General features: G+C 40.6%; 1 protein-coding gene across 9 annotated transcripts in view; it reads right to left on the bottom strand.

Moving 5' to 3' along the window:
• The window catches only part of larp1b (La ribonucleoprotein 1B), a 64,338-nt gene extending 54,256 nt beyond the window's left edge, over positions 1 to 10,082 (bottom strand). For all 9 annotated transcript variants that reach the window (XM_088918031.1, XM_088918026.1, XM_088918032.1 and 6 more), the window contains exon 1: positions 8,273 to 10,082. In XM_088918031.1, coding sequence (XP_088774157.1) covers positions 8,273 to 8,678 — 406 coding nt within the window. In that variant the 5' untranslated portion in view covers positions 8,679 to 10,082. The remainder of the gene's footprint in view (positions 1 to 8,272) is intronic.
• Between the last annotated feature and the right edge of the window lie 4,679 nt (positions 10,083 to 14,761).

The following is a 14,761-nucleotide window of genomic DNA, read 5'->3' on the forward strand; positions in this document are numbered from 1 at the left end:
TGAAAACCGCCATGAAAAATCAGCTCTTCTGCTCAAGCCGGCTTGATACAAGGGCCTGCAAATCTGCATCGGAAAGCAAAACACCCCAGTTACATGTGAAATGAAAAGCAGAGCAATGTGCTGAGCTCACTTTTTTACCTTCACGTAGACAAAGATCCAGCAGCAGATACTGCTTGGTAAGGGTTTAGTGTGCACCAGAGCTAAGAATGAGGAGACAAAACCAGTGAGCTACCAACCTGTTTGGAGCGGTCAGCAAATGGCAGAAAAATAAACTGGATGTGTGAACTGTGTGGCCAAACACAAGACCTCACCCTGCAAGACTGAACTGTTTGATAAATTGGAAAAAAACTGTTTTTTTAAAAAAAAACATCCATCTATCTTTGGCTTAATTTAATAGACAAGGTTACGCTGCCTCGCTCCTAGACTCTGTTAGCACCACTAACAAATGTATTAGATTCTTTAACAAACGTTCAGTAAAACCCTTCTTGTTCTTCAGAAATGTTCCACTATTAGGATATCTTGTAAAAAGACTAATTAAAAACAATTCAGGAATAACTTTTCTGCAGGACAAACTCATAAAACAACCTTTTTTTAAAACAGATGAAAGTCCCAGATTTAAACCATATGTACTCAATCATTACAAACAACAATCATCAACTTATTTTTGGATGGTTTTGGTTCCATAACAGAGATTATCCGGTCAAGAAATTTTCAATATACAGTTTTATCTAAATACAGATAATCACTGTACTTTAAGGTCCCATGACTTAATTTCATTCATTTTGGTGTTTGAAGCCAAGAGAATGACCTTTAGCCACATCTTAAAGATGCAACAAACTGATATTTGCTCTATTCGACAAGAACAGCAAAAAAGACGTTTTGCATAGCATTAGTGGATAAATTCACTGGGATTCACATACCACTAGTCCCAGAAAGACCTGATACTACTACTGATCATTGGAAAACAACTTGACGGTCTCCCGTGTTTAACATGACACAGCCTAAAATATAAGAAGCATTTTTTAAATATAAAATAAACAAACTAACCACATCTTTACATCGTGAGCCTCCCGAGTATCCACACTAAATTAAACTACAGAAATATTAAAATACCCAACAGGTTGTTCCAAATACTTTACTGCAACCTTTGATTTCAGCCCATCCCTAGGACTTAAGTCTCTTAACAGTCACTATAATCTTCCAGATATGGATTGGAATTAATGACGGATTTTTTTTATCCAAATAATTACTTGGCACCTACACAATGATGATGCCTCTTGGATAAAATGCCAGAAATGACCATTACCCTCACAGCTTGTGATTAGTCAGACCTTATGATCTAAAATATTCTATAAGATTGCAAACTATTAAAAATATTTGGCACCTTTAAAAATGTCAAAAGGTGCCCCATAACATCTGTAACTCCACTGGGCTGAGTTAGATTCAGACTTACAGGGTGTTTTTGAAACTATTACTTCCTATGGTCAGACAGAGGCCAGTGCTACTGGAGGTCAGCCATTTTCTAAACAACAGACAGCTGAATCTCGGATTTGGAAAACAAACTGCTGGCTTGAACCTCATTTCTGAGATATTGTAAAGCAGGAAACATTTACTGTATTTCACACTTGTGAGGTGGGAGGTGTGTGATTGCTTACTTATTTTGAGTCCTAAGTTCAATACTTTAACAAGGAAACATAAATGACCGACTGCAATTCTAACTCCAAGAATGGCTTTAAGAACCAACCACCAAAGCCAAACATTTTGTCTGAAGAAACATTGACTTTGTTTTCAAAGTAAAAACTCCACAGTCCACTATTTCAGATCATGTCCCTGTACTTGAACACAGACTGAAGATCCATGGAACAACGTCCAGGAGCAGTTCAACATAGAGAAGGACTGAGGAAAACAAAGCGCTGAGAGAACTTAAGGAAAACTATTAATATCTTCTCCTGAGCAACACACCTACAATAAATAAGGCTGATAAATCAGTGGTGTCCAAATGTTTCTCATCCAAAGTTTCTCAGGATGGTGTAAACGAGCACATTTCAGCTTCCTCTTCCACGTACAGTGTAAACTCCTCACAATATATAGTGTACAGTACATTACTTTTACATCTATTTACAGTATTTTACAGTAGCATGCTTGTGGAGTGCTTCAGAGTACTACTTTAACTAAACAGCACTCTCAGTGTAAAGACAATGTCTAGAAGGCAATAGCTGTACCTACTTACAAAAGTGAAAGGGTGTTGCAAAACATCCATTTACAGGAATAGGCATAAGCTGTCAGTCAACATCAGCAAAGAAAATAACTTATTTTCACCACCTGCTCCAGCCCCGTTAAACCCGAAATCTGACCACTGCAGTTTCCAAGATCCTATTCACTGGTTTAGGCTGATCAGGTTCTAGGTTCTTCATCAAAACAAAGACATTTATGTTTACAACATTCAGACAACTTCCTCCATGATTCCACAAAAACAAGGACTTGAGGAGCAAAGCCTAATGGTCATGATTCAGGGTTTTTTCTCTTGTTGTTTACATGCAGGCATGACTTTACTTTTCAATCTGATGTGTGCAGCTTTAAGGATTTATCGGGGCTGATGCAGAATAATTTGTAGCCTAGTTTTGGTCTGTGCTTCAATTGTCCAACACCAACACCTGAGGAAAACCTTGGGATGGCAGGACAAAATTCTACATCCCGGTATTTTACCAGTGTATTGGACTTTGGAATGTGTTCTAGTTGTGCAGATCATCATTCCTGCTGAATAATACGTGCTCGCCAGAACATCCATTCGTAGTTTGTATTAAATAGTTGCTTTCTGACCAAAGACTGGGACTCCTGAAGAGCTGAAGCCCTAAAGCAGTGGTTCCCAATAAAGCGGATGGGTCCTGGTGACTTCCACAGCTGCTGGTTTTCATTCCATTCTACCTTAATTAGATCATTGAAGCCTTAGTTCAGCTAAGAAGATGCTTCATTGGAATAGCTGTATTTTGTTTGTAGTCACAAGTTTGTATTTTTTAAGCGAAATAAAATCCCAATGGTTAAAGCTCCAGCGTGTTTAAGAGCTGGGAACAAAGAGTGCAAATTAATCTTATTATCATCAAGTCAGTGATTGTGTAACAGAGCTCAGCTGAACAAAAACCAACAGGTGTGTCACCAGGGTCACCAGGAGAAGGGTTGGGAATTGACCTAAAGGCTCACTCTCAGAGAACAGGTTGTGCTTCCAGTTAACCACTTCACTGATCTGAGCCAAAGTCACTAGCTGATAGCAACTGGGAGACTCAGAGACACACACACACACACTGGGCAAGAGCATCACAGGCTGACTCAGGCCCACTCTAGCCCACAGAGCTTGGACTCAAGTGCAGAAGTTAATTGTTTTCTATTTTACACCCACTTCACCACTTAATTATCCCAGCTCTCCCTGCCTGGTCCACACTTGCACTTATAACAGAATAACTAACACTGACTGGAGAAGCGCCAAGCCCTTCACAGACAACAGCTCCTAGCAGCTCCCACTGTCAAACCCTGGAGACACTCAGAATCAGCTAATGCCCAAACTTAAACCTGCAACATCTGGGCATCAAGAGTCGACTGCAGACTGAGCAAGAAAATCCATTACTCCAGCCACTTCCGATTCTGAAAACGCCTCACTGAAATGGACTATGCCGCATTCAAGAAACTGGGCTTAAAATTCACGAGCCCACATGCCAACTTACGTAGAAATGTAACTGAAAAGTTTTGGTCCCTACTCAACCATAACACACTTGAGCTACAAAGTTTTGTCTGTTCGTGGAGGGTTTGAGATGCATCACTGGCAAGAAACACACCAATGTCCTGTAAGACACTTTTACTCACATCTAACACATCTGTTTCTTTCTCTTGGAAGACATTTACACAATGCTAAATATGTTATCATAAAATAAACATTTTGCACTGAAATAAATATGCCAGATTTTCCCCCCACAAAGTACTGCCACTTCACAGAGGTTTGCAATAGTTAAAAGCAAACTAATGGTCATTTAATGTCTTTTACAATATTGCAGGTAACTTTCTTGGACTGCTTTTTGTTGATCCGAGTCCATATTTGTTTGATAAGTAACTCTGCTTAAAGTCTGCAATGATCTTTCTTCCTTACAAAACAGGGGTATCTCCTACCATACTTAAACATGTGTCATAGAAATAAATAGCCTCACAAGAGAAACTAGCAAAATAAAAAATGAACTTAACGTTTTGCTCCTCAGTACACATTAAAACAATGACTGGTGTACATTTAAAAATGAATAAGCATTACTTTGATATACCTGGTGGGTGTACCATTTGTTTACTGAGAGAAGAGTATTACATTCCAGGCATTTTTTCCAATAAATAATGAACGACTCATGTAGGCTTCGTTCCACACAAGGCTAGGCTCCGAACACATGGGCTTTCAAATCGTCACCAGCAGGGGAAAGCCAAAACGCTTCATTGCACATAACATGAGCGCATGTCTGCTGGTACGTCTACGTCTCTCGCACTTTTAAAACCGCCATGTTAGTTGTTTCTAACATACGCAGAACCGCGCAACACGAAAAAACACATAGAGCTGGGCAGAACTTCTCGTTAGTGGCGTTCACCTGTCTCTGCTTCACTTTTTACCCCTTGTCCAAGAGGCAACTATGAAGCGAGCCAGGGACCTTGCCCTCTTGAATGGTTTTTCTCCTGTGCAGGCTTGCACGACGGCACTTCTGCCATTTGGGTGGCAGCAGAACTAGGGGGGACTACCCCCTCAACACTTCTATGTAGCATTTTTTAAGTGTATCACATTCGATTACGACAAACACCAGAACGAGCAGATGCCTCTCGGCAGGATGGGGATACAGATGTGGAAGTTGTGGGTCCACTGGTGCTGTACACCTACCAGCGGCAAGGCTTAACCACTGGTCTAGAACCAGCCCTGGTCCAAAGGTGCACTTAGCTGGATCTGCTGGATTCTCTAAAATAATAACTGGCTTGTGCTGTCATTTAACTGGTTCCATGTTCTGCTGTAGGTGGGGATAGGTCTATCAAATAACTCCCAGCTGAGCTGAAACTGAACTCCACAGACACACTGGTCCTTCAAGAGCTGGACTGGGAACCACTCCTCTAGAATACACACCCACACCCATAATCTGAGACATTTCCCAGATGATGTCCCTGCCTTAGACATATGGGAACTTTATTGTTTTCCACACAATCTCACACTACAGACCTGCACACTAAAGCCCAGTGCTTTCATCTGCTGCCTGATATCCCTATTCCTTTCCACAGTGAGCATCAAAATTCAACATTAGAAAGGAAAGCACAATGTTGTGAGAACACTCTGTAGCAGATCATATACAACCCTTTGAAAACAGTATTTGCCATATCAATGCTTAGATGTATGAAGAACCTTCTCAGCACAATTTACTGCAAAAAATGCAATAATGGAAGACAACTTTAATCTTGTATTCAAAAGGCATATCTTTGCAAGTCCATAACCAGTATTAGACACTGGTTCAACTAACTATCCCCTTCTTTACAAGACTCATATGACTGCGTCCATCCTGTTATTGTAGCCCACAATGTCACCTTGAGCTCTCTGATAGTTCCTTTACATGTCCATATTCATCATCTAAGCAATGTGTCAACACATTCAACTCACCCCCACTGCTTAAAACAGCTCAACCTCCACCTGGGCAAGACACAGACACTCGTGGGCTGTTGGATCCCACTCTCTTGACCGCCTCGTACTGACCATTTCCATTCTGAAGTAGCTACCAAAATGGTCAAATTTCCAAATGAAGCAAAAACCCAAGTGAGTGGCATAAAGAAATGGTGGCAAAGGAAAAACAAAAAGAAAATTAGGGACCGGGTAAAGGAACTTAGCAAAGGAAATTTCATGTTAATAAATGCAAAGTGATCCAGACAGGGACACTATACATAATGCATGAGTGACTCTGACCTGCACTAAGTTATGCGTAAAAGGGATCTGGGTGTCTGTTGACTTTTCTGTGCATTTATCCAGGAGAAGCAATTAGACAAGCAAACAAGATGTTTGGGCACAGAGCAAAAAGTGTGGAATTGAAATCAAGGGAAGTCATTCTCATGCTTTACACTGGAATGGTATTTTGTGTTCAATTTTGGCCACCCTACCATTAACAGGATATTAAAGCTTTAAATCAAAGAGAGTAAAAGAGAAAAAGAGAAACAGGGATGATTCCTGAGTATAAGGACAGGTTAATGGAGCTAAATTTCTTCAGTACAGAACAAAGCAGATTTGAGATCCCAGTATTTAAAATCCTAAGGAGTCCAACCTAGAGGACTACTGTATACACAGTAATGAAACAAGGACACGGTGTCACAACTGGAAACTAAAAAGGAATTCATCTAGGAAGGAGAACAAGAAATGATTCAGGTTGTAGTTGTAGGCAGTTGTGAGAACAGGTTTCCAGCCCAGGTGGTTCCTGAGACCAAGAGACAAATCAATAGCCAGCTACCAAACTACCAAGATGGGACCAAATGACCTCCTCTTGTCTTGAATCCACACCTTTCTTTTTCAGTCCACAGGAGTGCAGCTCACAGTTTGTTTGTTGTTGTTTTTTTTTTGGGGGGGGTGACACCACTTTCTTCATGATCTTGACAGGCAGAGCATCTCTCTCCAAGTCTTCTTCTGCCCCACGCTGACTAATCAACAGCCTGACAACATCATAGCACTGTCCCATGAAAACCTAAATGAAGCAAGAGCTATGATTTAACCAACAGGGACCAGACTTGGACTTGGGTTTCATTTAAGAAGTAACAGTAGACATTAATCTTGGATAAAAGTACTGTTAACACCAGTCTACCTTGACAAGTCTTGCAGAACACAGAGGGAATAAGACAGGCTCCCTGCTTCATGAACTTTACATGAATCAGCATAATTACACCAACTACACAGGTATTTCATGCTTATAGCATACATATACTTAAACATCAAAGAACCAGAACATTTTTACTTCCTGTTGACATGAGGTTTGTTTCCTAATATTTCAGTTGAGGAAAACGTTACTTTTATTTTCAATGAAGGTATTGTTAGTGTACACAGTGGTAGTGGTAGATTTGTGCTTTATGCCTGACTTGCAGACACACCTTAGAGCAAGAGTACAACATACTATTTGCACCCCACGCTTGGTCTGGCTGTTTCAAAACTTCGGGAACTTTAAGTTTACAGTTTCAAAGGATTAATGTCTGTGGCTGCAAGCTAATTAATATAGATGAAGAAAGTTTAGCCAGTACATTGACAACCTCTTTTTCTTAGATTTACATACGGCCCTGTTGATCTGAAAAGTTAAAAAAACTGCGACTGGATGCATTGCATGATAACTCGAACGCGTTTTAAAGCTGCAGTTGTCAGCACTCAACGTGCTCCGGTGCAATTTGATCACATAGGGGGAAGGGAGACAAAACGAATGTGCCACCATCAGCAAACCATACGGCAGCAACATACTGTACAGTATAATGATTAGGGCACTGAACGCCGGGTTCAAATACCGGAGTGGACGTTTATCTTTGAGCAAGATATCCGTCGTTACAGGTAAAATACAAATACATTATAAACTTAAACTGTAACTGTACTGTTTAACACGCAAAGGGGTACAAACTAAAGAGTAAGGGGCAATATTTTATATGTACGTTGCTGGAAACGCCATTAACTACACTTTTTTTTAACTTATACCCTTTGGATTTGACCCCGAGTCTCTTAAAATATTCTGTCAACTGTCTGAAAAACGCGTTAACTGGCCCCTTCTACTGATCCTTAAGTATAAATCCTAATCTGGGTTTATTTTGATCTCCGACGAGGCATACCTTTGGCTGCAGCTAAATTTAGAATTAATCCTGATGAAGTGAAATTCGTAGGTTACGCACGGTTTTGGTTTCTGAAGGGCACCAAGACATAACTAGCAAGGAGAACCGACCCCAGAGCTCGTTTACGAGTTACTACTTTTAATATCCGCCAGCCACCCAACACGCCGCACCACCCACAGACCACACCTCTCGACTCCGATTTGCCTGTTGAAATGTCCATGTATGTAAATAGCTGCAATGAATGACACCTACAGATATGGTAACAAATTTACCTTTGAAATCACCGTGGCGGTGTTTGGGGGTTCAGCAGAAATGTTTCTTAACGGGTGGGAATCGAGCAATTACGGTTCCTCGCTTAGTTCAAATCAAGTTGCACGAGGAAAAGAAAGCAAAGGATCACATTGTCACATTAATCAATCAAAATGCAAACCTGATTCCTGGGGGTCGATATTTATAGTGCTGTTTGTGGGAGACATGTTCTTCTTAGTCCACGGGTTAACTTTCGGAGGCGGTGCTTCGATTATGTTTTTCTTTGGTTTCTCCCCCTTATCGGGATTGGTGTCGCTGGAGACATTTTGGTCATTTCCTTTGTTAGTGTGTACTTTGTCTTTAGTAACGATCTCGATCTGGGCTTCTTTCACCACCTGTCCCTTGTTTTCCACATGGTGCTTCTGGTCCGGCTCCCTCAGCTGCTGGCTTGGGCTGATTTCGTCCCCAGTCGGTGGCTGCTCGACTTGCGATTCGTTAAGGTTTTTATCTCCCCCAGTGGAGTCAGCAGTTACCCCACTGACACGATCTGAGGATTGCAAAACAGAAGTTTCAACTTCTGTGGACATCCCGCAAATCTCGTTTTAAAACGGATTCAAAGCGGTACTGTTGTAAAATCTTTACACGGTATTCTAGCTATCACATAGATGTACTTAGAAGAAAAAAGAGCCCGAGTTACCATAACCCGCAAAAACAACGGCAATAAAGCTGCATCAGGCTTTCTGAAATGAAAAAAAAAACTTCCAAGGTTGATAGTTCATAAATTTTTCCTTTTCAAAAAAGAAAAAAAGGTTCTTCTAGTCCGAAAACGTCTTCTGGTTAAAAGAAAACAAACACGCTGATAAGGCAACGAACAGCAATGAGTAGCTGCTGCCCCTAGTGAACCAGCCGAGTAAGAAATAGAAAAGCATGTGTTTGCTTGTGCTGGGGAAACTGACGTGGCCTATCCCCCTCTCGGCTTGCACTACACAGCTTAATGGATTATTTACTTAGAAATGCTCAAGAGCTGTGACGCGCCACAGCACGACCAGTCTACCGTATTGTGACGCCATACAAAGTGAAAGACCGTGACAAGTGTCTTCAATTATTTACAACACTCCTAGTGTTCAGGCATGAAATTTAAACAAAAAAACTTAATTTCCGAAGAACACAAAGATATCAGCAGCGTAGCCCTTTCAAACACCTCTCTAGCATGAGGTGACCAGTCTCGGGTCCTGCTCTCTTCTCCCCTTCGTCTCCGATGTTTGTGCAGCGGGTCGGCGACCACCTCGTGTCTCTCTAGGAAACGCAAGTTTCCTTGCAAAAGGAAAGGCGAAAAACAAACAGAAAGGCACGATTTCAAACTGTATTTTGCTGTCTTCTCGGCCCCCCAAGACCTGCTGTTTATCAATCCAGTGAGCTCAGTCCAATGCGCCGCCACCGACAGCAAGTAGTACTAATAAGGCAGTAGCTAACAATACTCCTGTAGCACGAGTGAGCCAGCAGAAGCCTGCGCTTGTTGTAATTGGTCTCATCTGACAATGCAGTCACGTTCAGATTCGTTCACTTTGCCTTGCCGTCCTGCTCCCAGCGCTTGAAAACTCAATATGCCGGTTCTTCTGACAGAGGAAAAAAAACCGTAGGCTGACAGACCACAGCTTGCCAGGACGGTTACACTACAATATGGAAGGCTACGAATGAACACTCCTAACCATCCACCGCCCCCTCCTTAAGTCACTGTCAGTGCCAGAAGCGCCGAGACTTTACTCAGTTCAAGCAGATTCACTCCAAATCATCCCACGGGGGGAAAAAAAAAGTGAATATAAACCGTCGTCAGTACACTATCACATTCCCAGAGTTATGGTCCACTGCATTCCCGGAGAGCGTCAGCACTCGCCGTGTTGTAGTTTGCTTTCCATTCGATTAAATCCGCACATGCTTCTCACCCAGCAAGTACGAACAGACAAACTAGTTCCGCGCATGTCCGTTCTGCGCTACTCCACACCTCCCCAATACGGGTCCCGACTTTCTACAAGCACCGTACTGCGCATGCCCTGACCTCTAAGGATGACTTGGACTAGATGTTTTCTCAAGATGAGGAAGTAAAGAAATAGATGACATGTTGGCTCAAGTTTAAGCGCTGAAAACTGTCGAGGTGATTGAATCTTTGGAGCCAGAATGGCGAGCGAAGGTATTGCACTGCCAAAGGCAGCTCGAATCATTCTCAAAGATTCAAATTTCGGGCTTGACTGCGTTTGGCACGGAGAGCAAGTGAGCTAAAAAATTTCCTCTAACATTCCTGGTATATACATCGTTGTGTGATTTCAACACACCTCAGTATCTATCATTTACAATAAGATCTGCAAGTGCGTATCATTTTTCTGCACAATTTATTTTACCAGTGATCTAGGTTACCAGTAACCTATCCAACCAGCCATTCCTGGAAGCAAGAGTATCCACTGCAAACCTGGCTGAGCACCTTGCTTCAGACTCCCACTACCCTTTGTGTAAAAAGACTCTCCTGTTTGTGTCCTTGTACACACTATTGTAAACAAGGACGGACTGGTGTGTTGTACAGCTTTAACTGGCTTTCATTTTAACTCCCCAATGTGAACTTTATATATTAACGTACATGATACTTGTTTAATCTAGACCAATCTTCCATTAAATAACTGGAGTGTTTATATTAGCCACTGCAATGTTTTTTGAAACACTGGTGTATAAAGTTAAAAAAAATCCATATTTGTGAAATAAAGATGAACCCCTTGCTTACCTATACAGTTTAGGGTCTAATTAGAAGCAGGTGGTTTGGGCAGCCCTGTACTACTGTATATAATGGTAAGAAAATGGTTTGGTTTTCACAATACAGGTTAGTGATAATGTGTCATGTCAGAATTAGAAGTGATTTCAGAAAAAGACTAGTTGAAGTTTATCAGAGTGGAGTGGGTTACAAAACCAATTTTAAGCATTAAGGGCTCCAACAATCCACAGTTTACAAATTGAAAATGTTGAAGACCTTGGTGACCAGTTGTCCTGCCAAGATCTTCTCTAAAGAACCCAAAGAACTCCAGAATAATGTCTAAGGATCAGCAGGCTTCTCCTCTCTCTCTGTGTGTGGCTAACATCAGTATTCACGCCTCAACTGTCGAAGAGGAATCACAGGAAAAGGAAGAAATCTTTCCTCTCTAAAAAGGGCATTGCCACTTGGTTCAAGTTCTCCAAAGAGGACCTGGATGATTCTCAGGACTACAGGAAGAATGTTCTCTGAACAGATCAGTGACAAGTTCAAGTTTTTACTGTAGATACATTGAGAAGCGTATTTTGCTGTGAAAACTAAACACTGCTTTCTCACAAAAGAACCTCATCCCAGTTGTTGTCAAGCATGGTGGTGGGAGTATCATAGTTTAGAGCTGCTTGACTACTGGAGGGCCTGGCTGGCTTGCCATTATTGATGGAACTATAAATTTGGCATTAGATGAGCTAATTCTTGAGGGGACTGTCAAACCATCTATTCGTTAGCTGAAGCTGAGCCAGTAAGGGGTCATGCAGTAAGACAGTGATCCTGAACACACAAATAGCTCTACATCATAATGGCTGAAGAAGAAATTCCACATCTTGGATCAGCCAAGACAATGTCCAGCCATAAACTTCACTGAAATGATATGGTAGCACCTGAAGTGAGCTACTCATGCGAGGAAACCTTCAAATGTCACTAAGAGTCCTACGAGGAAGAATAAGACCATTTATAAAATCCAATGGAAGAGACTAATAATCAGAGGAAAGCTCATGATGGCATGAAGAATGCAGTGCAAGAGTATTTATTCATCAGACTACTAGTGGAAAACCACACTCCAAGTTTAATATTGAAAAGTCTGACCTCTCCCATTAAGCTCTTTATCAGCTAAACATACTTTATTACACCCATGTGAGAATGTGACACTCAAGCCTTCGCCAATTAACTGATTATCTAATTCAAGTCTGGAGTTGTTACTTACAAGTATTAGAGGCCTAAACTGAAATATCACATTCAGTTTAAAAGCTTTCTTATCCTCGCCTGTACGTTGAGCTGAAGCTACTGAATTTAAAGCTGGATAATTATGTTCATTAAATAATTCAGATATATCTTATGTGTGTGTTCTACATTTAATCAGGTTATCATCATCTTACATGAAGACCTTCATTAAATTTTAATTACATTTTAGGATTGCGATGTACAGGCAGCATCGTGGTGCAGTAGTTAGCATTGCTGCCTCACCGCACCGGGGCCTAGCGTTCAATTCCTGGGGTGCTATCTGTGTGGGGTTTGTATGGTCTCCCCATGTTTGTGAGGGTCTCCTCTGAGTGCTCTAATTTCCTCCCACAGTACAAAGACATACAGGCAGGTTAAATGACTTCTGAGAGAATTGGCCTGGTGTGCGTGTGTTTGTGTTTGTATTTGTGTGTATCCTGCAATGGCCTATGGATGGAATAAGATCCAGCTCCCCCATGACCCTGAATTGGGTAAAATGGTTAGAAAATGCACGGGTGCCAATATACAACAACATGAACCAACCAAGGGGGCTCACAAGTGTTTTCTTGGCACTGTAGTTAATTATTGTTTTCTTACTCAGTGGGTCAGAGTACTTATAAGAGAAAATGATTTCATTCATCGATTTTTTAGCAGTCAAGTCAGAGTAAGGAAAACAGCACTGAGAGAACCATTACAGAACTGTGATCTTAATATGATGTTCTTTAAATCATATCTTGAAACAGGATGATTCCAAAACCGAAATCTTCCTAACAAATTACAGAGTTTACAATTTTAGGAAGGATTGATATACATATAATAAAATGTCATCGTATAAAAGAGAGATAAAGAGAAATAGAATTGATATGGCATCAGAAGATATACAAACAGTTGAAAATGTTATTTTTTCCTCAAAACTGGAAAATATAATTGAAAACATGTTTAACTATTCAAAATTAACTTTAGCAGGATGAAAACACCTATGAGTCCTGAAGGACTCTCATTTCTGGACATGCGTTAGTCTAGAATATGGCTGTTATTTCCAGTTCTGTTGACTGAAATGTAGCAAATGACAGAAAATTAGCTCCTGTTGGATTGCAAATCCATAATTTATTCGAACTGATGCTCAACTTATTAGCACATACAGTACCAATAAGTTGCATGGTGTCAAATGATATTCTTTCTAATGTATCTTTTATTTTTATTTCTCATGTGGAAATCCCACTAATTCGTAATTTACACCACTAGGTGATGCTATTATATAAGTATTGTGGGTTACTTTACCTTCCGAAACGCCGTGTACTGATGAGGTATGTAGATAATGAACAGGATTGTGTGAGACCGGTAGATGTCCTTTTGTGCTAAAACTTTAATAACATTATAAGCGGTAAAATATAAAAGTGTAGTTCTTATTTTACTAGCAATTTTAAACCATTGCGAATAGATTATCGGCTCTCCTTTGCTCGAATTAAATACATTAGCAGTATCTTCTCCTTCGTATTAAATCTCGTGATAGACCTACAAAAACAGCATTTTAGAAAATAAATCTAGGTGAAATAGAAACAGGTATTACTCTACGCTAAGGCGATTTTGTGGAATGGAAAATCTGTTTAATGGGTGTATGAGAACTATTACTGTACAGGGTGGCTTGACAGCCTTTTCATCGCAGTTCACCACAAGAAATACAACGCAATATCTTATTTGCGGGACTAATACTACAGAGTTGATACCACAGACTAGCATCTCACCTGTACGAAAACTATTCTATATTAGCATATAGTTTTGCTCAAAGGAAACGTACATACTGATCGATAGTTGAGGTAAACTTGAGGCGTCTACATGAACAATAGACCCAGACCTACTGTGTACAAACACATTGTTTACTAGCCTAGAGACTGTTCCGAAAGGCCGTGTTGACAGGATAACATACTGTAAATTACAATATTTAAGATAGGTTCTGCAACGATTGGTTATAATATCGCTTTACATAGGACCAGAGTATACCAGGACCAGGGACGAGACGTTAGTTACTAATTGTAACATTGTTAAGTAGAGAGGTTTTACTCCCTTGATATTGCTACGTGCCTGTGGGCAGGTTGAATGAGCTTCTGCCAAGCTGCAGGACAGAATTTTTCGGTCTTCTCTCCGTGCTGTATTTTCTAGCCTCAAGGACATCTCTTATTTTAGCAATGTATACACCCTCTTACAGACATATTTAATATATTGGTTACAAAAAAGACAGTATTCACATGTATTAGCACAATCTTCTAAAGTTTGTCTATTTACTACTTCAGATGCCAAATCCGCACATAGTTCACTTACGGGTACATGATTCGCTGGCAAACAGATTTTTTTTTCCTTTTATATCGTCAGACATAGTTTGTTCGGCCCTGTCCTTGGAGAAACGAGACAGCAGGGTTGTATGTCACTGTACATCAATCATATCTTGACAAGGAAGAATTGACTTGTAATATTCATTCTGTGATACCTGATATCTAACACTCAACTTAAAACAATTGTTCAAGTAAAAAGCTGAAGACATTCTTGTTTCCTAATCAGCCGAGAGATTATTTTTATGTGCGGCATTACTCCACGGTGTAGTGGAAAGTTATATGTTACAGTTCAAAGTTACTGCAGGATCACTAGAGATATTAACTATTCACATAT

This window comes from Atractosteus spatula, chromosome 1 (genome assembly GCF_055471065.1).
Source record: "Atractosteus spatula isolate fAtrSpa1 chromosome 1, fAtrSpa1.hap1, whole genome shotgun sequence".
NCBI lineage: Eukaryota > Metazoa > Chordata > Actinopteri > Semionotiformes > Lepisosteidae > Atractosteus > Atractosteus spatula.